This window comes from Phocoena sinus, chromosome 6 (assembly GCF_008692025.1).
Source record: "Phocoena sinus isolate mPhoSin1 chromosome 6, mPhoSin1.pri, whole genome shotgun sequence".
Classification (NCBI taxonomy): domain Eukaryota; kingdom Metazoa; phylum Chordata; class Mammalia; order Artiodactyla; family Phocoenidae; genus Phocoena; species Phocoena sinus.
In genome coordinates, this window is record NC_045768.1 from 5,875,783 (window position 1) to 5,899,492 (window position 23,710).

General features: G+C 56.5%; 1 protein-coding gene across 1 annotated transcript in view; it reads right to left on the bottom strand.

The window, feature by feature from the left end:
- HMCN2 (hemicentin 2) overlaps positions 1–23,710 on the bottom strand; it is a 138,141-nt gene that overhangs the window by 35,466 nt on the left and 78,965 nt on the right. The window contains exons 31-54 of the mRNA XM_032635297.1: positions 22,537–22,815; positions 20,773–21,054; positions 20,305–20,413; positions 19,905–20,074; positions 18,867–19,021; positions 18,330–18,426; positions 17,774–17,869; positions 16,082–16,258; positions 14,266–14,423; positions 13,315–13,438; positions 12,716–12,891; positions 11,582–11,678; positions 11,267–11,386; positions 8,724–8,885; positions 7,590–7,871; positions 6,385–6,552; positions 5,115–5,228; positions 4,596–4,682; positions 3,687–3,878; positions 2,660–2,833; positions 2,422–2,535; positions 1,852–1,994; positions 1,334–1,484; positions 261–479 (exon numbers count right to left, since the gene is read on the bottom strand). Of these exons, the coding sequence (XP_032491188.1) occupies positions 261–479; positions 1,334–1,484; positions 1,852–1,994; positions 2,422–2,535; positions 2,660–2,833; positions 3,687–3,878; positions 4,596–4,682; positions 5,115–5,228; positions 6,385–6,552; positions 7,590–7,871; positions 8,724–8,885; positions 11,267–11,386; positions 11,582–11,678; positions 12,716–12,891; positions 13,315–13,438; positions 14,266–14,423; positions 16,082–16,258; positions 17,774–17,869; positions 18,330–18,426; positions 18,867–19,021; positions 19,905–20,074; positions 20,305–20,413; positions 20,773–21,054; positions 22,537–22,815 (3,846 nt within the window). The remainder of the gene's footprint in view (positions 1–260; positions 480–1,333; positions 1,485–1,851; positions 1,995–2,421; positions 2,536–2,659; positions 2,834–3,686; positions 3,879–4,595; positions 4,683–5,114; positions 5,229–6,384; positions 6,553–7,589; positions 7,872–8,723; positions 8,886–11,266; positions 11,387–11,581; positions 11,679–12,715; positions 12,892–13,314; positions 13,439–14,265; positions 14,424–16,081; positions 16,259–17,773; positions 17,870–18,329; positions 18,427–18,866; positions 19,022–19,904; positions 20,075–20,304; positions 20,414–20,772; positions 21,055–22,536; positions 22,816–23,710) is intronic.

Here is a 23,710-nt window from a genome sequence, read left to right on the forward strand (position 1 = left end):
CGAGATGAGAACCTCTGTTCTAAAAACCAGAGGCAGAAAGGGACCCCATTCTAGCCTTCAAACCGGTAAAGAACTTCTAGCCCCGGTTTACAAAAGGCAGCTAAGGTCCAGAGTGGTCACGTGCCCTGCCCGGGGTCACACAGCAAGCAGCACACAGGAGAGCTCAAGGACTTACAGAAAGGCAGAGACCAGCTCTGATGTGGGTGTGACCCTGGTGCCTGCCTGCAAATGCCCTGCTTCTCTCTGCAGCCCTGGCCTACCTTGCAGAACAGACACCCCATCTGTGGCCGAGAGGGGCTGGTCTTCCCTGTACCAGGTGAGCTCCGGGGGTGGGACCGCGTTGGTGTCACAGTACAGGTAGGCGGGGTTGTTCTCCACGATCTCCCGGTATTCCGTCACCCCACCCCGGGCCTCTTCCTCCCGGGACAGGGTCTCAAAGGCTGCACCGGCATCTCCCACCTTCTGGAACATGGGGGGTACTGGGGAGTGAGGGACAAAGCCATTAGGACCCACAGCTGAGGGACGGGGATGAACCGCTCAAAGAGATTCCCGTCCCAGCGCCCCCCCAGGCACAGAAATTCCCACCGTTTGAGCCAAATCCTTCAGTCAAGGCAGTTTTTTGTTGTTGTTGTTTGTTTGTTTGTTTGTTTGTTTGTTTTGCGGTATGAGGGCCTCTCACTGTTGTGGCCTCTCCCGTTGCGGAGCACAGGCTCCGGACGCGCAGGCTCAGCGGCCATGGCTCACGGGCCCAGCCGCTCCGTGGCATGTGGGATCTTCCCGGACCGGGGCACGAACCCGCATCCCCTGAATCGGCAGGCGGACTCTCAACCCCTGCGCCACGAGGGAAGCCCCAAGGCAGTTTTTAAATTCACTCACTGCTTCAACCAGTGTTTACTGAGCAACTACTATGCTGGGCACTAGGATAAGTTTCCTCTCTCTGGAGCTCGTGTCTAGTGGACTCAGTCTTGTGACACGCTGATACTTCTCAGAGAAGAATGCCAGATTCTAAGCGTTAGCCAGAGTGTATGCCTTGGAGCACAGAGGCCCCTCATCACCGGCTTTTTGAACTGGGCAGGCCCTCAAGGTCACCTGATTTGATCACCCACATTTTACAAAGGTAAAACCGAGGCCTGGGGGGCAACGATGTCCTTGTCACAAGGTCAGTTCATGAAAGAGCCCAGGCCAGGGGCTTGGGGGCCAGACATGCAGGCAGCGATAAGAACAGAGCCCTCCCACCAGGCCACCCCAGAAGCACTGACACTCTCCAACCCCAGCTATGCGGCCTCCCAGTCCTACTGGCACACGCCCCACCCCTCCCTGTGGCCCTACACACCCTGGATGAGCACGTTGAAGTCCTGGTCATCCTCGCCAACCACATTGGTGGCCATGCACACGTATCGCCCAGAATCCGAGACCTGCGTGGGCTGGATCTGGAGTAGCTGTCCTTCACCAAGGATGTGGACACGCTGGTTGGGGGTCACAGGCTGAGGGTGGAAAGAGGGGAAACAGACATCAGAAATGAGGGGCAGAAAGCCCCCGGACGAACGTACTTCTATTTTCACACAATTTTTGGAATACAACATAAAGCGATAAGAACACCCCGACAATTTTGTAACACCAAATCCATACAACTTAAAAATTAGAAGAGAATTCAGGGGGTGAATATAGGGTTTAATGTTCGTGAGACTTGTTTCCTATAAAGAATTGAATTTCTTATTAAAATACAAAGGGTGGGGTGGGGCCCAGGCCAGCTCTGGGGCCTGATGCCTTGACTGCCTTTTCTGGAAGCTTCCAAGCAGACGAGGGGGACCAGACTGAGAGCCTGAGGCCGCCAGGGTGTCCCGGGCTCACCCGTCCGTCTTTGTACCAGCTGATGGTGGGTGGGGGCGTGGCCCAGCACTCGCACTCCAGGGTCAAGGTACTATTGACCTTGGACTTCACTTCCTTCACGACGACCTCCCCGGAGGGGTCATCTTTGGAGATGGAAGGGGGAACTGAAAACCACAAAGCAGTCTGAGGAGCAGGCCCGCAGAAGAGGTGCTGAGACCCTGCGCTCCCCCTGGCCCCGGGTCTGTCCCAGAAAGGGGGTGTTGGCTCTCTGAGAGTGGAGGGACTCTGGAAACCCACCCGCTCCTGGGGAGAGATGGTTACAGGACAGGTCAGGTCTGAGGTGGGGGGATTCCTGGGGTGACCTCTGGGAGCTCTCTCAGGTCTCAAGTTGTGGGGTCTCTGGTTGTACCACAGTGTGAGTGGCAGAAGGAAGCCAGGACTGGTGTGGCTCTGGGCGTCCACGTGGCCCAAGTCCTGGCTCACTGGTTCCCTCCTCCTAGGTCCTCGGCCCTAAAATGACTGAGCCGGCCCTGGCTGGCCAGTGACCATCAGAGGGCACCCGACTGGTGCCCTGGAGGGTCCCTGACTCACTGAGGACTTCCACGTGGTAGTTCTTCATGGCCTCGCCAAGCTCATTGGTGACCACGCAGGTGTACTGGCCCGCGTCTTCCTTCTGGGCATTCAGGATCTGCAGCCCATGGGTGCCTGCTTGGGGGGCGGGGGGCAGCGGGTCACCCCCAGGCATTCACTTAGGCTCCCTTCCTCTGACCCAGCCCGATGACACGTCACCTGCCCCCTGTCTCCCTCCTCTCCACCCCGAGGGCATCACCTGGGAGCAGCTGGACGTTGTTCAAGCCCTCAAACGGGGCCCCATCCTTCATCCAGGTGACGGTGGGGGAGGGAAAGGCCAGCGCCTCGCAGATCAGGGAGACGGGGTTGTTGATGGTCACGGTCACCTCCTCGTCAGCACTGTCCTCGCTCACTCCCAGGATGGTGGGAACCACTGCGGTGGGGCAGGGAGTGTGCTCGTGAACGGGGATCCCCCACCCTGGGCCCAAGGACCCAGAAAAGCCTCAGACCCTGGTGCTTGGCTTAGGTGCTTTTGCTACTTGCATCGCACAGAGGGGAAACTGAAGCTCAGAGGAAGCACGCACCATGTGGCCACGCTTGAACTCAGGCCTGGGTGACCCAGAGCCCAGGCTCTCCATCACTCAGCAATACCATAGGGGATGCTGGTCAGTTGTGCCTCACTTTCCCCAATAGTCTCTTAACATCCAGAATCTACTCATTTAACCAGAGCCTTCTCAATTCTGTTTGTGGTTCCAACTGTTACCACTCTCTGAGCAGAGGTGGGGATGGAGTTTTACTCCCTGCTGGGTAGAATAGCTCTGCTTTCATTGGTCTCCAAATTTTCTCTTTCAGCTCTCGCTGGGGACCCTCCCTTTTACCAACAGCATTTTAAGAAACAGATCTGTGCTCCTCTCAACTTCTAGACCCCTGTTTCTCCTAACGAGACAGGTCATGCTGACGGCCCTTGGGAGACTGCCTGCCTGGGTGTGAGCCCCGACCCTGGGGCCTGGAGTCTTGTCACCTCTCTAAGCCTCAGGGCTTCATTGTTGACATGGGGACAAGCACATCTCCCACCTCCTAGGGTTGTTGAAAAGATTCAACTAATCAGGCCTGTCCAAATGCCTGGCCCATGGGAGATGTTCAGCCAATAGGGCTGTTATTATTGTTGTTGCTGACGTGGAAGAAAAAATAGTAAAGTGCTTTGTGGGAAGCTGTCTATAAGGAGCTGGTCACCTTGGTACCAGCCTGCCGGCACCGATGGCGGCCAGAAGATGCTTAGCACTTACCCAGCACGCTAAGCTGGAAATGTTTGGTCTTCTCTCCTATGGCGTTGGCCGCAATACAGGAGTAGTGGCCTGCACTAGACAGGTTGGCCTGGAGGACCTGCAGGAGGGCTCCATCTGGAGAGACGCGGTGGGCATCTCTGCCAGCCAGGGGCCTGCCGTCTTTGAACCATGTGACCTTGGGCTGTGGGTGGCCTGTATGCAGAGGGGAGAGGCAAGTGAAATGCTTCAAACAAGAGGTCAGAGGCTGCTCCAAGATGGGGCAGGGGACATCCATTCTCCACCTTAGTCCAGAGGCCCATGTAACAGGGCAAGACACAGAAGCAGCCACCAAGCCTGGCCTGGGCCCTTTCCTATGTGGTTTGATTGCCTTTTCCTTACCCAGGTTGTGGGCAGGAATGGCTTGGTACAGACAGGCAGGACAGAAAGGCAAGTTTTCCCTTCCATCCATCCATCCATCCATCCATCCATGCATGCATTCATCCATCTCTCCCAGCCCACAAGCATTAATGGGAGCCTACTCTGCTGGGCACTGGGGGAACCATGGTGACAAGGCAGCCCTTGGTCCCTAAGGAGCTCAGAGCTTGGCTGGGGTACCCAGGTATCACAAGGCCACTATGGTCCAGTGTGGTCAGTGCTGGGATAGGGGCGTACCGGGACCTGTAGGAGCCCATGGGCCCAAAGGGTCAGCCAAGGACTCCTTGTGGAGGGTCCTGGAAGCTGAGCTCTGTAGTCAGATGAGTAGGGAAGAGTGTTTGGGGCAGAGGCACAGAGAGTGCAAAGGCCAAGATGGTGAGAGACCCTCCGTGGGGAGCAGTAGGGCTGGGGGCAGGCATCCCGGATCTCCGGGGTCCCCGTCCTTCTCGGAGCTGCCTCTCACCCTTCTTCCAGTTCACTGCATGTGTCCCTTACCCGTGACATTGCACGTCAGGTGAGCCGTCTGCCCCTCGGGAACCTTGATTGCCTCCTCCAGGTCCTCGTTCTCGATACTGGGAGGAACTGGGAGAAGCAGGGAAGACAGACACTAACTGACCATGCTGAACAACCACGGAGCAGGAAGCTAAGAGCCCATGGCACCTCTCTTCCATTTCCCCATCCCCTCACGCCTGCCTCCATGGGGCTGTGAGTTTAATAAACCCCAACCCTAACCCTCGGCAGCTGGCCGAGCGAAGTACCAGTGCCTCTGGGAGAAGGCCCTGATCAGAGGAAGGCAGTTGGGTGGTATTGAAAATCTTTTCCCCCTTTCATCTGGGGTTAGTTCCAGCTGTTTCTGGAAAGTTCTATGGCGGCCTCAGAGAAGAGGCTGCTGATGAGGCAAAGAAAACAAGGCTTGGCTTCTCCCTCCTGCCGGTGCCAGACCCCACCTCCAGAAGCTCCCAGGCCGAAGGGAAAGGATTGGTGGGTGCCCACGAGAATGGGGCGGTGACATACCCAGGACCTCCACGCTGAAGTTCCTCCGCACCTCCCCAGCCTCGTTGCTTGCCAGGCACGAGTAGAGGCCTCTGTCTCGCTCCTGGGCCCGGGTCATCTTCAGCATCCAGCCACCTGGGGAGGGGGGGAGTGGGCTCCAAGCACAGCTATGAGAAGCCTTCTGTCCCAAGCTGAGCCCAGGCTGCCCGCCAGGAAGAGGAGCATGCCAGGCATTATATTTAGAGGTATAGGTGTCTGCCTCCCACAATGTTCCATTCCTCAGACGGGTAAACTGAGGCCCAGGAGGGTAAACAGATAGATGGAGCCCCCTGGACATTAGACCTACACCAGGGTAAACTTGAGGACCCTGTTCTAGTAAGAAGGATCTGTCACCTGGCTACCCTCTCTTCTGTGGGTTGGCTGGGGCTAAAAGGACAGCAATGGTTTATGTAGTCCTGGCTCCGATCAGAACCCTCATTCGACTCTGATGGACCTGGTAAAAGGCCACCTTCTCCCAAGGACCTCTCAGAGGTGAACCAGCTCCTCTCAGAGGAATGCAAGGATCTCCTAAGACCAGCCCAAGGAAGGCAGATACACATCATCACTGCTGTTCTTGCACCCAGGGCAGACATCACTAATTGATCGCCACTCTCCTTTCTGCTGGGCCCAGATGCAGTCTCTGAATTCATATCATCACACTGAATCTGGCGGCCCCCACCAAGTGCTCAGAAGTGGTGCACAAGGGGAAATTTATTTACCATCCCAGCTTTGGCTTCATGGAACAACTGACGGGTCATTGAGGCTGAGCTTCAGGGGGCCTGGAAGTCCCTGAAAGATTCTGATGGGATATTGCCTCTTGGGCCTCAGTTTCCCCATTTGTATTCCAGCAAGAACCATCACAAACCAACTCTGTGAGGAAGATGAATATTCAAAGGAGAAAGTGCTTAGATCAGCATTTCCCAAAGTTTGTTACCGTTCCACGCTATGTTTCATAGGTGCCGTGAGAATTTTTTTCTGCAGGACTTATCAGAACCTTGACTATAGAGATGGTCACTGTGAGTCTCCAGGAGAGCAGAACAGGAAGCCTTTTCCAAACTTATTTAAATCTGATTTTTTTTCCCTGGAGCACCTCACCTGACCAGTGTTTTTGGGTGCACTCTCAGGGGACCAACAGCTAAAACGGTTATCCCAACCAAGCCTGGCAGTGCAGAATCAGAGGTCACAGGCGTGTGATGGACAAAGGTAGAGGGCCAGACCCGATAACCAGATATTCCCCTGACTGGCACCTTACCTGCCAAGAGGTAGGTGTCCTCCCCAGGGCTGATGGGTTCCTCCCCTCGGAACCAGAGGACCCCTGGAGGTGGGATGCCTGTGGCTTGACAGCGCAGCGTCAAGGGGCTGTGCAAGGCAGCCGTGACATTGGTCAGTGGGTCCAAGTCTCCAATGAGCTCTGGGGGCACTAGACACAGAGAAGAAGCCACATTCAGGATGCAGACGGGGGCTGTACGCTCCTGCTTGTCTCCCCACCAATGCCCTCACCGAGGACCCCCACCCCCCAGTCAGGGAAGCCTGAGAGCAGAAGCGACAAGATCAGAGCTGCTCCCACTGAAGGGCGTGAGTGATGGCCACGGGCTGGGCTTTGGTAACAGGCTTGGGCCCCAGTTTCCCCGACCTCTCGTTGGAATGCCAGGAGAATTCGACAAGGACATGTGTAGAGCGCTTAGCACAGAGCCTGGCACGGAGCAAAGACTGAGCAAACTAGACGGGAGTTAGAGCAAAGGGGAACACCAGATGGGTCCCTAAATCCACAGAGCAGAGTTCCATTCAGAAAGGAAGCCACACCCTATCAGGCAGGGATAGGTGGGCGAGGCTGGGGATCCCAGCAACGATGGACATGAGAGGGTCCTCCCTAAAGGACCCCTGCCCACCTCTCCCTCCTTGTCTCTCTCCACTCCCTGCCTCCACCCTGAGGCATGCAGTAGGAGCTCAGTAAGAGATTGGAATCGCAAGGCTCTTCTAGCCCCCGTGAACGTGCCCCAGCCCTCTGCAGAGTCTGTTCCCTATGCCTGGCACTCTTCCTCTCACCCCGGCTCCCGACGAACCCCTACTCAGCCTTTGCATTTCAGCTAAAAGGTCACCTCCTACAGGAAGCTGCCCTGACTTCCCAGGACAGTGGCCAGCATCTTCCTGATCTCTCGGGGACCCCCGAATTCCCCCATCACATACGAGTCATGCAGGATAAAGAATGCCCGGAACAGAGGAGGGGAACCGCAAACACGGGAGACAGGAGGGAGGGAAACGAGGGCCATTTGGAACCAATCCTGATTTTGAAAGCAGTGCTTGCAGCTTCTTCCAACAGGAGCCCTACCCAGAGGGGTCCGACTCCTGGCAGAACAAGGGGGTGGCCCCAGGAGCACAGCTTGGGGACGGAAGCAGCCTTGCCTTCTCCAGTCTGGTCCCCTTCCTGCCCTCCTCCAGCAGGCCGCAGGTCCTCACCCAGCACAGAGAGCGAAAACCTCCTCTCGGCCCTCCCGGCCACGTTCTCAGCCATGCAGCTGTAGCGCCCGGCGTGGACAGCCCGAGCCCGCTCCACGTGCAGCCTCTGACCCTGGCTCTGCAGCCGCAGGCCAGGCTCGGCCCCCACTGGCTCGCCGTCCCGCTCCCACGTCACCCTGGGCGGGGGTTTCCCTGTGGCGTTGCATTCCAGAGTGGCCTCCTCGTCCTGGACCACGGACACCTGTGTGTGGGGCTCCCGGGGGCCCGAGATCTGAGGGGGAACTGGCATGGGGAGAAAGCACGTCAGGGAAGGTGGGCCGCCGGGCACCAAACACGCGCCACATGCCAGGCTCTGGGCTCGCCTCCATTTGGCCTGTGTTCTTCCATGTCCCTCGCTGGCTGTGTGACCTTAGCCAGGTGACCTCAGCCAGGTGACCTCAGCCAGGTGACCTCGCCTCTCTGGGCCTCCACTTTGCATCTCTATAATGGGGTCAGAAAAGTACCCCATGGCTCCCTCTGCCACACCCTGTGACTCACAGGAAGGCCTGCCGTTCGGATAACGAGCTCACAGAACAGCCCTGAAGATTTGTGAGAGGTTTTCTTCCTTAGAAACCAGAGGCTTCCCGGAACTTAAACAGCTGTTAGGACTGGCCGAGGGTGAGGGATTATTCCACAGGTGGGGTTCTCCCCAAGACGCTGAACAGCATTTTTCTCGTTTTATTTTCTAGAATGATTTTTACAAGGTTGAGATATTTAATTTCATCCCAGCAGGACAAGTAGATGGAGACTTACGTTTCCATCACATATAGGAACTTCATATCAATTTTACATTTCTTTAGTTTCCAACTGTTCCAAGCTGTGTTTTTTTCCCCCTCTGGACCATTGGGGGCTTCTTGGGATCACGCTGCCCCCTCTCTCACACTGAGGTCAGGAGCTGTAAGAAGCTGGCTGGGGGTAGGGGGCAGTTGAAAGGCCAGAGAGCTAAGGGGTAACAGGACAGTGCTCTCATCAGCCCTGTTTTGTCTTTGCTTGGGTTTTGGGGTGAGGTCTGCCCTGCCAGGGCACCTGGCTGCCCGCCCTTTGGGCCCCATCTGGCCCCTTCCGCCTGGTTCAGGTCATCCCAGCCTGACTCACCAAGCACCTCCAGCTGCTGGTCCTGGCTGCTATTTCCGGCCACGTTGCTGCACTCACAGGTGTACGTTCCCTCCTGGGCCGGCTGGGCCTGTGCTAGATACAGCAGCCGCCCCACAGCTGACACCTGCCCAAGGCCGGCCCCGTCCATGGGCAGAGGCTGACCTGGATGCATGAGAAAGAAGCCCCTGGTCCTTGGTCCTTCCACCTCGAACACTTGTCCTCTCATCCATCCTGGCCAGCTCCTGCTCATGCGTCAGGTGCCCACTTAGATGTCACCTCCACCAGGAAGCCTTCCTTGAGCACCAAATCTGATCCCGGAACCCACTCTGAGCTCCCATAACACTGAGCCTCTCCCCAACACAGATAAGCCTGCAGGTGGCACGTCCGAATCCTGCCCTGGCGTGGGCTGTCCTGGATGGCAGACCCTGCCTCACTTTCCCCCTGGGATCCTTAGAGGTTCTCTGGGGCCTGGCATATAATAGCGCTCAGTGAAGGCTATCGAATGAATGACCCATCCATCTAGCTACACAGATGGGGGAGGGAGACCAAGTAGCTGGCACACCTGGCAGCAAGGAGACCCCGATGCAGGGAAGGATTTTGTAAACCAAGGGGCACTGGATTAAACACTAACTTCCAACATCCTGCACCTGTTCACAGCAGAGCAGCTCTCTGGGCTCTGGCCATCCATCAGCATGTGTTCCGGCAGGGGGAGGAGACTAGGTGGCCACATGACGTTCTCCCTTGCTCTTACATTCTATTCTCTGTCCACGCTCTCTCCCCTGGTGATCTCGACTTGTCTTGTCACTTTGGGATTTATTCTTAGTCCAGACCTCTCTTCCCAGACCTGCCCTTGCAGCCTCTCCATCTGGGTGATGGCAGAATCACTCTCCTGACTACCAGGCCAAAAGTCATCCCCGACCCCTCCTTCTTCTTAGCCCCCTATCCCAGCTGTCAGAAAATCCGGCCAGCACCACCTTTGAAATGCATCGAGACTATGGCCCCATCCCAACACCTCATGGATACACACCTAGTCCAAGTGCCAGCATCTCTTGCCCAGAGTCCCTGCAGGAGCCCCCTCACTGGCCACTCTGCTCCCACCCTTGCTCCCAATGCTCTATTCTCATCATGCTGGTAGGAACCATCTAGGGTACAAACCAGACCCCTCCAGAAGCCCCATGTCACTCAAGGTTAAAGTTGAGATCCTTACAGCCTTTGATCCACCCCCATCGCACAGGTGACCATCGCCTGGTACCGTCCCCTTGCTGAATCTGCTCCAGCCCCACTGGCCTCTTTGCTGTTCTTCAAACATGCTTGGTTCATCCCTGCCCCAGGGCCTGTGCACCTGCCATCACCTCTGCCTGGAATGCTTTTCCCTACAATATCCTCATGCCCATCCCTCACCTTCTCCACATCTGCTTGGTCAAATGTCCCTGGCCACCCAACTTAAAATTGCAAATCCCACCTCCCTCCCCCATCACGACTTCTCCCCTTTCCTGGCTTTTATTTCTCTCCATAGCACTTATCATGTCAGGTATTAAGTCATTTACAGGCATACCTCAGAGACATCATAGGTTCAGTTCCAGACAAATGCAAAAGGCATATATCGAAATAAAGCGAGTCACGTGACTTTTTGGTTTCCCAGTGCATATAAAAATCACGTTTGGTCTATTAAGTGTGCATTATTATGTTTAAAAACACAACGTACATAACTTAATGAAAAATACTTTAAAATGCATCTGAGCCTTCAGCAAGCCATACTCTTTTTTCAATAGTAATATCAAAGATCACTGATCACAGACCACCATAACAAACATAATTATAATAATGAAAAAGTTATAAATATTGGGAGAATTATCAAAATGTGACAGAGACCCAAAGTGAGCAAATGCTGGAAAATGTTGGGAAAATGGTACCGATAGACTTGCTGGAGGCAGGGTTGCCATAAACCTTCAATTTATAAAAAACATGACATCTGCGAAACTCTGTAAAGCAAAGTACAATAAAGAGGTAGGCCTATACTAACTTCTCATTTATTATCTGACTGCCTCAATCCACTGCCATACGTCCAGCACCTAGAATGGGGCCTGGCACGAGAGGCTCTCAACAAATACTGGTTAAATGAATGAATTCCAAATATTTATTGAGCACCTGTTTTGTACCGGGCACTGTCTTAGCCACTGCTGAATTCCCAGACAGTGCCTCCCAGGGCTCACGGGCTCACAGAGGAGCAGACATTGAAGGACTAAGGTGGGTAATATGATGAGCTAACATACAGGGGTGGCATCAAGGAGGCCTAGACTGGGGTGGAGGTCAGGGAGGGCTTCCTGGAAGAAGAGACATCTGAAGTGAGGCCTGAGGATCAATCCAGCTCTCATTGGCTGAGGAGGGGCTGCAGGGCCTTCTGTAACCAGCACCCACACCCCCTAGGGCTGTAAGACCACCCACCTCCAACTCAGCTAGAATAGAAGCACCCAGCGAGGGCAGGGAGCAGCCTCCTTGGGTGGGGCAATGAGGGTAGGGCTGGGCGAGGTCAGCCATCCTACCGTCCTTCCTCCAGGAGATCTTGGGGAAGGGGACACCCCAACATTCGCAGGACAGCCTGGTGGGGTGCCCCTCGGTCACAGTCAGGGTGCGAGGCTCTGGTGAGGGGAACACTGGAGGGACTGAGTGAAAGAGAGGAGGTGAGGTGGGCAGGAAGTTGTGGGCTGGGATAAGAAAGGGACCCCGTGGGGGAGAGGGTGGGGTGGAGGAGGGCTGTATCCTAGAGCCCACTCAAGGCAGCCCCAACCCCAGGGCTTGAGAGCCAGCCCTCACAGGGGCAGGGGGAGGGACCCCAGCCCAGCCCAGGAGAACCTCACCCCAGACATTTAGGTTGTAGTGTTTCTCCGAGCAGCCTGCCTGATTCCGCGCCTCGCAGGTATAGCGGCCTGCGTCCACCACCCCGGCTCTGTCCACCTGGCCGAGAGCAAAAACAACCCATCAGCGGGGGCGGCACAGATGGGATTACGCCCGGACAGACTGTGTGACCTTGGGCATGTCACTTTACGTTGCTGAGTCCCCCCTCCCACCCGGAACCACGGAGCAGTGGTAGCACCTGCTGCGCCTCTTGTACCAGGAAGTTTCTGGAAGCCAGGGCCTTGGTGGCCTGACATGGACCGGGCACAAATGGTGGCCCTGCCAGCCTCACCCCACTTCACATCCACAGCCCAGTCCTGTTCCAAGGAGGAGGCGGAGGGGACCCTGTCCTCAGGGGTCAGATCCTGACCTAGGGGGGTGAGGGAGCTAGGCTGTGGCTTTGCAGAATGAAGGGAAGGAGGGAGCGGTATTCCAGGCAGAGGAAACCAAAGAAAGGGGCTCAGAGTTGGGGATGATCACATCACAAGATGTAGAGGGGTGGGAGAGAGAGGAACAGGCTGGAGTGGAGGGTTCTCCCCGCGCCTTGGAGAGGTACGTCCCTCCCGCAGCTGACATGGACGGGCTGTGCCCTGGGGCAGGTGGGGCCTCACAGGCATTCTCTAGGACTCTCCCAGGCACCCCAGAAGAAAGGCAACAGGTGCTCACAGGTGAGAGAGCAGAGGCCAGGGTGGTCAGAACACGACCACCCAACGGCGCAGTAGTCCGGAGGAGGTGGAGCTAAACTTTAAATCCAGGCTGTGACTCCAGAGTCCCTGACCCTAATTAATCCCTGCCTTGCCGGGTCAGATGAAGGGCCTTAAATGCCCAAAGGCAAGGAGGCTTTCGAACAAGGAGTGAAAAACTCAGGGGGGTCCTGAGGAAAGTGCCCCCCCACCCCGCCACTAAGGGCTCAGTCCTGGGGCTTCGCTCTCCATCCCTGTTTGGCTGGAAGCAGCTCTGATGGGTCCTGGGACTGGAGGGGCCTGCAGGTCACAGTGAGCTGAACTGATGCTCACGGGGGCACCTCAGCCCGCCCCGTTCAGGGCTCAGCTCTGCTCACAGTGGGGGCCCCCTTGGTGGCCTGGGAGGCCGCACACCTCCAGCAAGGCCTTGTCTGCGGAGAGGCGGATGCCAGGCCGGGGCTCCAGGGGGTGGCCGTCCTTCCGCCAGCTCAGCACGGGAGGGGGCACAGCGTGGCTCTGGCACTCCAGGGCCACTGACTCGTTGGCCACGACGGACACATTCAGCTCTTCTCCAAGGATGCTTGGGGGCACTGCGGGAGGGGGCGGGGCAGGGGCTGTCTCAGCAGCCAGGAGCAACCACCAGGGATGGGAAGCCACCATCAAGATGAGGGCCCACCCCCTGAGCTGCAGCCCTCTCGTCCCCTTGATGACCTTTAGAGGAGGCCCCCCAAACCTGAATAGGATGGGCATTATGGCAACATCAGTAGTCTGAATATGATTTTGTGCTTTAGTTGTTCCAGATGTTACCACTGAGGAAAGGGCCCACCCGCCCACCTGTCCACAACAGGGGAGTTCACACTCTAGGAGAGGGCTCTGGGGGTCCAACTGACCCCTACATGAAGGCAGACACAGTCCCAGGCCAGACCTCCCACATCCAACCCCCGGGGATGCCCCAGCCCCACCTTCTTGAGCCGCCGGCCTGCACCCGGCAAAGTCCAGGGCCTGACACTCACCGTGGACATGCAGGATGATGTCCCGGCGGTCCTCGCCCACCGCATTCACGGCGACGCAGGAGTAGCTGCCGGAGTCGGAAGCCCGGGCACTGGCCAGCGTGAGGACCCGGCCCCCAGGGAAGACCTGTGGCCCAGAAGGAAGTCCACGTGAGGTCAGGCCCTGCTAGCAGGCACAGCGGGCAGCTTGTCCCAGACCCCCGGGGCCCGCCACAATGCAGAGGAACCCCGAGCTCTACCCAGACCCCAGGACCTCTGCTGGCTGGTGGGGAATAACATCTGTCCTGGGAAAGAGTCCCCTGGAGTGGGGCTATGGCTAGGGAGCCCTTGAGATAGGGCTGGTCCCCAAGGGTAAGACGCATGACTGATTTCAAAGAGTTTGTACAAAAATGTCTGGTTAATGGTTTCTTATACTGATCACGTGATGCAATGATACTTTTTGGATACACTGGGTGAACTAAAATGTATTTTTTATACAGCAGTTGTTTTTTAATATTCACTTTTTATTTATTTACAAATAAATAAAGTAGCCAGAGGACATTTTTACTTATTTATTTATGCCACACTGTGAGGCTTTTGGGATCTTAGTTCCCCGACCAGGGATCGAACCCGTGCCCCCTGCAGTGGAAGCAAGGAGTCCTAGCCACTGGACCACCAGGGAATTCCTTAAAATGCATTATTAAAATTGGTTTCACCTGTTTCTTTTTATTCCTCCTAATGCAGCTACTAGAAATTTTTAAATTACATATTCGGTTCACCTTGGTGGTGTGCATTATGTTTCTGGAGACCACCTGGCTCTAGACTCCGTTCAGCATCTCCCCTTCCTCCCTCCAGTTGACCATCCTGGGCCATCACTGTTTCCCTCTCCCCGCGGCACTCCCAGGCCCTGACCTCTGCTCCCAGCACCTACTGAGGCACCCGGGAGGCGAGTCAGGGCCACCCACCCCTACTGACCTGGAGGCCAGAGGTCCCTGCAGTGGACACAGGGTTTCCATCCTTCAGCCACATCAGCATGGGGCTGGGGGCTCCCGTGGCGTTACAGGTCAGCCGAACCGGGGTGTGGAGCATCACGGGGCCCGGCAGGCTGGGTGGCAGAGTGATGCGTGGAGGCACTGCAGGGTGAGGGCGGCACAGGGCACAGGCTGAGCCCCGCTGGGGGTGAAGCAGGCAGGGCCCCTGGCTGGGCACCCACACGGGAGCACAGGGCCACAAACAAAAGCTTAGGGACAGCCACTCCCAACATGGGCGCAGCGCTCCACAGTCCTCGAGGTTGCTCATCTCACCCTTCCAACTCCATCACGAGGCTTCCACAGATGGGAAACTGAGGCTCAGAGAGGGAAGTCACCTGCCCAGGGCTGACCAGCTAGGAACTGGCAGAAGCAGAGCCTCCACTTGGGCCTTCTGGTCAGCACGAGGTCATTATCAGGGGGATGGTGTAGGGGTAACCAGGGTTGAGAATCCCTGAGCAGGTTCTGCTTTCCAACTCGGAGGTATCAGCCTCCAGACAGCCCCTCGTGGGCAGAAAATGGTCAGAAGATTCAGTTGTATCTGGGAGGCATGAGCCATGACACCCAGGGTCCCAGCCTCCTGTCCAGCTACCTACCTACTGCTCTCAGGATAAAGACCCAATCTTTCCAGCCTCCATCTGGTCCCCAGCACCACCCTGGCCCCTCCTCTCACTGTTCTGTCAGCTCCAAGCCCCCAGCCTCCTTTCAGTTTCTCAAATTCTCTATAGCCTTAGCATTTGGTACATGGTCGACGTTTAGGCATCCAGCTCTCCAAGATGCCTCCTGGGACCCCCCAGGCCAGGTCAGCGCCCCAGTTCCAGGCATTCAGTCGTACCTCACTTTTCCTAGCTCTTATCACAATTGTCATGAAACAGTACTTTGGGTAAGTATCCAGTTACCGTATCCTCCACTAGACTGAAAGCTCCCGGGTCCGTCTTGTTCAGGGCTGCAGCCCCAGGGTCTGCCCAGAGCACGTACAGGCATACCTCGTTTTACTGTGCTTCGCCTCACTGCACTTTGCAGATGTTGTGTTTTTTACAAACGGAAGGTTTGTGGCAACCCTGCCTTGAGCAAGTCTATCGGTGCCATTTTCCCAACAGCATTGGCTCACTTCTGGTCTCTGCGTCACATTTTGGTAATTCTCGCCATATTTCAAACTTTTCCCTTACTGTTCTATTTGTTATAGTGATCTCTGAGGTTCCGACTACGACTCACCAAAGGCTCAGATGATGGTTAGCGTTTTTTAGCAACAAAATACTTTTTAATTAAAGTCTGTACTTTCTTTAGACATAACGTCACTGCACAGTTACTAGACTACAGTATAGTGTAAACAGAACTTTTCTATGCAATGGGAAACCAAAACATTCATGTGACTTGCTTTATTTTGATATTCGCTTTATTGTGGTGGCCTGGAACTGAATGAACCTGCAGTATCTCTGAGGTACGCCTGTACTCAACAGATGGAGGAATTGGTGTTTGAATCAATGGATGGTTAGATGGATGGATGGGTGGATAGGCAGAGGACTGGATGGATGGTTGGATCAGTGGAAGAACAGTGGGTGTTTCCATGCATGGATAGAAGAATGGATGGGTAAATTATCAATGGATGGAAGGAAGGAAAGATGAATGAAAGGAAGGATGGATGAATGGATGATGGACGGAAGGAAGGATGGATGGATGACAGATGGATGAACAGACTGAGGGACAAATGGATGGAAGACAACTTTGGGGACAAGGATCCCTTTAGTCTCAGGGCAGCTCACCATTGACCCGTAGGCCATACTGCAGCTGTGCGCTGCCCGCCACATTGGATGCCACACAGCGGTAGCTCCCAGCGTCAGAAAGTCGGGCTCGCTCAATGAGGAGAACTCTCCCATCAGCTGACACCGTCACTCCCTTCTGGGCAGAGACAGGCTGGTGGCCCTTGAACCAGGAGATATCTGGTGAAGAGAAGAGAGATGAAAGGGTCCCTGCCAGCCCTTCAGACTGTGCCCTGTGTCATGGGCATCCAGGAGAGGCTTCCTGGGTGGCCACATGGTGTGCCTTTATTTCAGGCACTGGAGAAAGCCAGTGTTCTCCAGGAAGCGGGGCGGGGCAGAACAGGGCGGCATTGTCTGAGATGGAACCGAAGGCAGAGAGGGATGCAGGCTGGGGCAGCCAGGAGCAAGGAGAGTCAAAGTCAGCCCAGCCCCTCACGTCCTCCCCCTGCCAAGAGACCACCCATGAGGGAGATCTTTAGAGGAGAACACAATACCCCAAAACAGCAGCCTCATAAATATGGACCAATTATAAAAAGCTACGTGCACCCCTATGTCCATAGCAGCACTATTCACAATAGTCAAGACATGGAAACAACGTAAATGTCCATCGACAGAGGAATGGATAAAGAAGCTGTGGTGCATATACACAATGGAATACTACTCAGCCATAAAAAAGAACAAAATAATGCCATTTGCGGCAACATGGATGGAACCAGAGATTATCATACGAAGTGAAGTAAGAAAGAGAAAGACAAATACCATACGATATCACTTATATGTGGAATCTAAAATATGACACAAACGAACCTATCTACAAAACAGACTCATGGACACAGAGAACAGACTGGTGGTTGCCAAGGGAAAGGGGGTTGGGGGAGGGACGGAGTGGGAGGTTGGGGTCAGCAGATGTAAGCTATCATATATAGAATGGATAAACAACAAAGTTCTACGGTATATCACAGAGAATTATAATCAATATCCTATGATAAACCATAATGGAAAAGCATATTAAAAAAGAATGTATATATATATATAAATATATGTATAACTGAATCACTTTGCTGTAAACCAATATACTTCAATTTAAAAATAAATTTTAAAAATAAAGTTAATAAAGAGATAATAAATAAATTAGTAACGACCGATTGTATCTTCAACTTCCTTACCTCCTGCCAGGGTCCAGCCAAGAAGAGGGTTTCCCCATGGCAGAGGGCAACTACCTCCAGGGCTCACCACCCCAGGCAAAGCAGGGTTGAGCTGGCTCAGATGGGGGACAGGAAACGGACCCCCTTCCTGGGCCCATCCTGTCTGCCGGGCACCCACACCTAGCCCTAGCTCCCAGACCTTTGCTCAACTGCTGGTCTAGAGAAGAGGCCCAGATGGACGTCCTGTTTCTCACCGCCAGCCCCGGGGCGGCCCCGTGAAGCCACAAACTCAGCAGAAACCCGGCAGGTTTGTTTCAGACACCAGTGCAAAGGCTCTGGGCCCTGGCAGCGACTGGCACGTAATGGGCATTGCATAAACAGCTGTTGACAAGGAAGAGGGGAATGCTGGGGAGGGAAGGGGAAGGCCTGATGATCTCATCCTGCTCTGTCCACAGCCAGAGTGGTGCCTGCGGCACTGCCCCGCCTCTTTGGATGGGGAACTGGGGTTGGCTGGAGGTGGCTTTCAGCCAAGAGGAGGGGTCTTACTTACCAGGAGGGGGTACGCCTGAAGCCAGACACTCCAAGTTTACGGAGGCATTTTCCAGCACTGCCTTTTTGACCAGGCCCGGCTCGATATTGGGGGGCACTAGGGGAGACGAGGAGAGCCCCGGCTTGGAGGGGGTACAGGCTCTGGGTGGCTCATCTCAGCCTCCCCAGCCTTCCCAAGGTGGGCTGGGCAACAAGGACAACCCAGGCACCCGACCCCCCAGGAAGAGCCAGCATCAGGCACACTGGGGAGGTGGACCCCAGGCAGTCAAGAGGAGTGACAAGGGCAAGGATTTGCCCATATACACAGGGACCTAAATGAGCCCCCAAATGAATAGAACAAGGGAAGATAAATATGAATTAGAACAAGGCTGTCCACTGAAAATCCGGCAGAAAACAACCAAAAGCGACCACAGAGCAAATGATTTTCTACTTCTAAAGTTAAGTACGTGACATTAATTTTAGAACCCCCAGCCGTCCCCAACCCCCCACGGCAGCCCTGCGGGCCCTCAATCACCCACCACCCCAGGTCTAGGCTCTGCCTCCACCCACATCCTCACCCAACACCTTGAGCGCCACGTCTCTCCTGCTCTCCCCAGCCAGGTTAGTGGCAGCACAAGTGTAGATGCCTTCGTCCCTCAGGTCCACCTTCTCGATCTGGGGGAGAGGAGGAAAGGCAGGTGTGTGCCAGGATGTGGGTGGGGCCTGGGGTCAGAGCAACACGGACATGGCAAGTGGCCAGGTTGTTGCTGACCCCAGCGCAGGAGACGTGAGGCATGGGCACAAGCTTGGTTCCGGCTGGAGTTCTGAGCCACACATTCAGATTCCAGGGGATCCCTCTGGTCTTGGGGATACTCCCCTCCCCCCATTTTCTCCCTCTGGGAGCTCAAACTCCGGGGACCTCAACTAGGCTTAGGGCTCCCTTCCTGCTTCAGACCCAGCACCCCAAGGTCCACTGAGCATTTCTAGGATGAGTGGACTCTGTTTGTCCTGCCCCCAGGCTGCCAGAGCTCCGCTTGGGCTCCCCGGGGCCGCTAAAAAGCAGCCCCTCCCCCTGTGCAAGGTTGGCCTGCCAGCCCTGGGGCCCTTGCACGTACCTGCAGGTTCCCCCCCGAGGCTGCCAGGGCCACACCATCCTTCCACCAGCGGAGGCTTGGGGTAGGTACCCCAGTCCCTGCACATTGGAGGGTCACAGGCTGCAGGAAAGGGGCTGTGATGTTCTCACCCCCAACTATGACCACCGACGGGAGCTCTGGGCAGAGGGAGAGGCAGGGAGGCCCAGTCAGGGTCAGGAGGGGTGCAGTGGGCACCCAGAAACCTCTTCAATGCCTGGGGAGGGAGGGAGTGGCCTTGCAGGGCTGGCCTCTAGCTTCCCTCCACTCAACCCTCCAGATACCTGGCCTTAGGGTAAAGAGCACCAGACTGAGAGCCGGCAGAGCTAGTCTTTCCCTTTCAAATTCTCCCATTCATCATCCATCCATACATCATCCATCCATCCATCATTCATCCATCCATTATCCAACCATATGTGCACTGAGCATCTACTCTGTGTCCCACACTGCACTATGCACAGGGACACAGCAGAGAAAGTTCTGTGCTGCCCTCAGAGCTCCCAAGCTGGGCAGTGGAGATGAACAGCCAAACGAGAAATCCCAATACAGTAGGTGGGGGGTTATGGCCACGAGAGGCTGGGCAGTGCAGATTATAACCATGGTGGAATCAAGGAGGGCTTCCTGGAGGAAGGGGTGTTTTTTAGGACAGACCTGAAAGATAGGGAGGAGCTAATCAGGCAAAGAGGAAGAATGTTCCAGGCAGAGGGAACAGCATTTGCAGGACTGGAGGTAAGAAAGCCAGTGTATTTAAACAGCTGAATGAAGTTCAGCGTGGTCAGCATAAAGAGAGTGAGCTGGGGTCAGGGGGGAGGCTAGGGAGGGGATCGAAGGCCTGTAGACAAGTGTGGTGAGCAGCTGAGACCACCCTCTCACACCTGTGTCTCTTTGGGGAGCTGGCAAGTCCAGACCAGGAACGCTGTCCACAGAAGACCAGCTCCATGCCCTTCCCATGTCTGTCAGGCTGGCTTCACCCACCCCAGCATCTCGGGCTTTCATTGCCCCAGAATGCCAGGCTGCCCTCACCGTGCACAGACAACTCCACTTCAGCCCCTGCAGTGCCCGCTTCATTGGTGGCCTGGCAGGCGAAGAGGCCCGCGTGGTCCAGCTCCACGTGGTCAATGCGTAGTGTGGTCCCCTGCGAGGTCAGCTGCACCCCGGCCAGCTCCTCGGCTGGGCGGCCATTCTGCAGCCAGCTAAGGTGTGTGGGGAGGGGAACGGGTCAGCCTGAGGCTAGAGAAGGTAGGGGCAACAGGACAGGCCAAGAGGCCAGGCAGCATCTCTCTCCTGTCCTCACGTCCCGGGCTCCATGGCCTCTTTCATGCTCCTGGGAGGGGAAGCATCTCCTGTCCCCACCCACCCCCAAAGCATGCTCTCTGCCTGTCCCCCAGCCCCCCAGTTCTGGCCTCCACCACCCCATACGCACTGGATCGTGGGAACTGGGGAGCCCGAGGCCTGGCAGGGAAGGTCCAGGGGCTGTCCTACGAGGGTGGTCACCGGGCCCAAGCCTTCAGCCAACAGGAGCTGCGGGGGCACTGTGGGTAGGGGCCACCATTGGGTGTCTGGAGCTGAGGAAATCCCGGCCTACAGCCCTCCCAAGTCCCAGTGCCACCAGAGCCAGGCCCAAGCTTCCCCTCACCCTTCAAGCACTCCCATAAACGGCCCCTCATCCAGAAGGCCTTCTAGGACCACCCAAGTTCAGCCTCCCCACAGGATCCGTCTGTTTATTCAATGTCTTCCCACCAGACCCAGGGCTCAGGAGTCCTGTCTCCCTGTTCCCTGCCTTATCCAGGGTTAATGGCTGTGAAGTGTCCGTGAAATGGAAGAAGCAGGCTAGGTGTGGGAGGAGGGGTCCACGGCCCAGGTGACTCGGGTGGGGCAGGCCGGGGCTCACCCTGCACCTCCACGGAGTACTGCAGCACGGCCTCCCCGGCGGGGCTGCTGGCCACGCAGCTGTACAGGCCTCCAGACGCCTCCCCCAGGCTCTCCAGGCTCAGCATGCCGCCGCCCGCCTCCAGCCACGTCCCATTGCTCTCCGCCATGGGTAGCCCCTCGTGGTGCCAGGAGAGGGTGGGGGGTGGGTGGCCTCTGGCCACACACTCCAGCGCCAAGGGCCTCCCGGCCACGGCCTTCACCACACGGGGCCCTCCGCCAGCGCCCTCGATGGCGGGCGGGACTAGGGAAGAGAAAGGGGGTGCTCAGGGACCAGCAGCCTGGTTAAGTCCCTCACAGACCCCAAGCCATGTGAAATGCCTTCTCCTCCCCTCCACTAGCTGGAACCCCTGTTCAGACATCACCTCCTCCGGGGAGCCTCCCCCGGCACCCTGGCTGGAAGTACTCTCTCCCTCCTCTGCCCCTTGGTACCATCCCCACCCCCCTACACTGCCTGCATCCTCTCTCCACACCCTGCGACCCCGTGAGCTCAGCCTGAGCAGAACGACACTTGTCTCTGTGCGTCTTCAGTATCTGCACACGGTAGGTCTCAAGATCTGCTGAACCCAAAAGGATGGGTTCCCCAGAGCCCAAGACCAGAGCCTCTACTCCTACTACTGGTCCCCTCCCTGGCCTGAGGAGGCGAGCAGACCCTAGCCCAGACGGCCCGGCCTCTGGGGGCTCCTAACTCAGCCAGTGACGGCCAAGGGTGTAGCCAGAGGCGGGGGCTTCTCTCTTCCCCTTGGGGAGGGCCCCCAAGTTGCTAAGCCCACAGAGTCATTGCCAGGAGACATGGGGCAATGAGGGAACGGGATGGGCTTCTCAACATTGCCTGGGTCACTAGCCCCACTGAAAATATAATGAAAACACACACGTGCATTTTCCATCAATTTCCAGGAGGGTCTCAGATCCCTGAATAAGAATCCCGGAGTTGGCTGCTGCCCGTAGACCCCACACACCTCAACTTCCCTTTGGGGTCCCCAGGACTCCAGCATCCAAGCCCTTTGTATCTTTGGGGACCAGAGCTCCGGAGCTGATTCCTCGAGAGGGACCAGAATGACCCCACCAGGCCGCACTCTGCCTTCTAAACTTCGTCTGCTCAGAGCCATCCCTGCCCTCCCACACACACCCTGTCCTCTGAGTTCTTCACATGTCCTCAGAGCCAAGCCCCTCCAGGCAGGCCAACGCTGAGGTTAACAGAGCACAAATCAGACCCTCGAGGTAGGAACTGGGTCCTCTCACCTCCCAGTGGGGTGACCTGGGCTAGCCCCAGAGCCCACCACGCTCACCCGTGAGTGGGAGGACCAGGGCCCTAGTCCCTGTGCCGTGATTAAATTAGCTAGCGCTGTGACGAGCCCCAGAGGGTCTGGACCACAGTGTGTGGCTAATTAAGAGCAGTTAGCTATTAGCTGTGGTCGTGGGGGTGTGGGCGCAAGTTCCTGAGAAGCCCTAAACCACGAGGGGGAGACCTGGATTCTCGACCCGGCTCCGCTGAGGCCCCGAGACAGGCCCTTCCCCTGGCGTTGGTTTCCTCACCCGCCTGAGGAAGGCTGGACGAGCTGAGACGACCCTTCTCCCTGGGTAACCCCTCATTCGCATTTTCCTGGGCCTCTGTCTGCTCCCTTCACCCACCTTTAGAGCCAGATGGAGGCCATCCCGGCCCAGACTCCCTCCCACCACTCGCCCCAGCTGACCACTGCTCCCGCTGCGACCCCGGACCGCTCACCGAAAACCTCCAGCCGGGTGGCCTTCTCCGTGACCCCCACGGGGTTGCTGGCCCTGCAGGTGTAGATGCCAGTGTCCGAGCCCTGGGCCCTCTCCAGATGCAGCTGTCGGCCGCCCCTGGTGTAGACGGCCCCGGCACTGGGAAGCAGGGGGTCCCCATCCTTGAACCAGATGATGTCAGGCGTGGGCACTCCTCGGGCTTCACACAGGAGCCACATGGGGTGGCCCTCCATGACGGCCAACTCACTCGTCTCGTTGGAGCCCCAGATGGTGGGAGGTGCTGAGGACAATGAGGGGCGGGGGGCGATCACAGGGAGCCTGCCCGGCACCGAGGTGGCTGGTGTCCCATCCCTTAGAGCCCCATGCACCTGTCTGTGGGCCACAAGCACCGCACGTGTCACAGGCTTCTCCTGCAGGGGTGGGAGGAGGGGCAGGGGGCTCTGGGGACAGACAGGAGATACCGGCCAGGGACACGCTGACGTGGGGGGCAAGCCCGGCCATCACAAGGGGCGCAGAAAGCGGGGGAGGGGCCACAGGTCAGGCTCCGGACCCCACTTTGCCTCTGACTCGCTGTATGACCCGCATAGGTCACTTCCCCTCTCTGGGGCTCAGTGCCCCCATCTGTAACACGAGGGGCCGAACTGGATCCGGGGCTCCTACGGGGCAGGTCACACACCACGGGTGGTACCTAAGCTGAACCTCAGGGCACGTGGGCATGCAGCTCGTAACAGAACAGCTACACCCTCCCCAAATCTCCTTCCTGCCTGATTACGACAAACGAAAAGGCTGTTTGGTACGTTTGGTGCGACTATGTTCGTAACCTTTCTAGAACTTTCTATTCTGCCCTTTTTACCACATGCAGGCAGCTCACGCCTAAGGGTTTCCAAAATCCCTCCTTGGTTGCATTTGTTTTCACAGCTTCCTCCCACGAAGGCCAAGCAGCCCTGGTTCCTACTTCCCTTTGATGTGTTACGCATCCTTTTACATAGATGAGTTTCGGTGTAAAGAAAAGTGACTTGATTTAAACAATCATCCTGAGTGGTATCAGGAATAGGAAAGCTTGTGAAGCTCAGATGGGGACAGTGGGATCTGGGAAACATTGGGCCAGATTCCCTCTGTTCTTCCTGGTCCACCCCACCCCACCGCCCCCCCAGCTTTACTGAACCGGGGGCTCG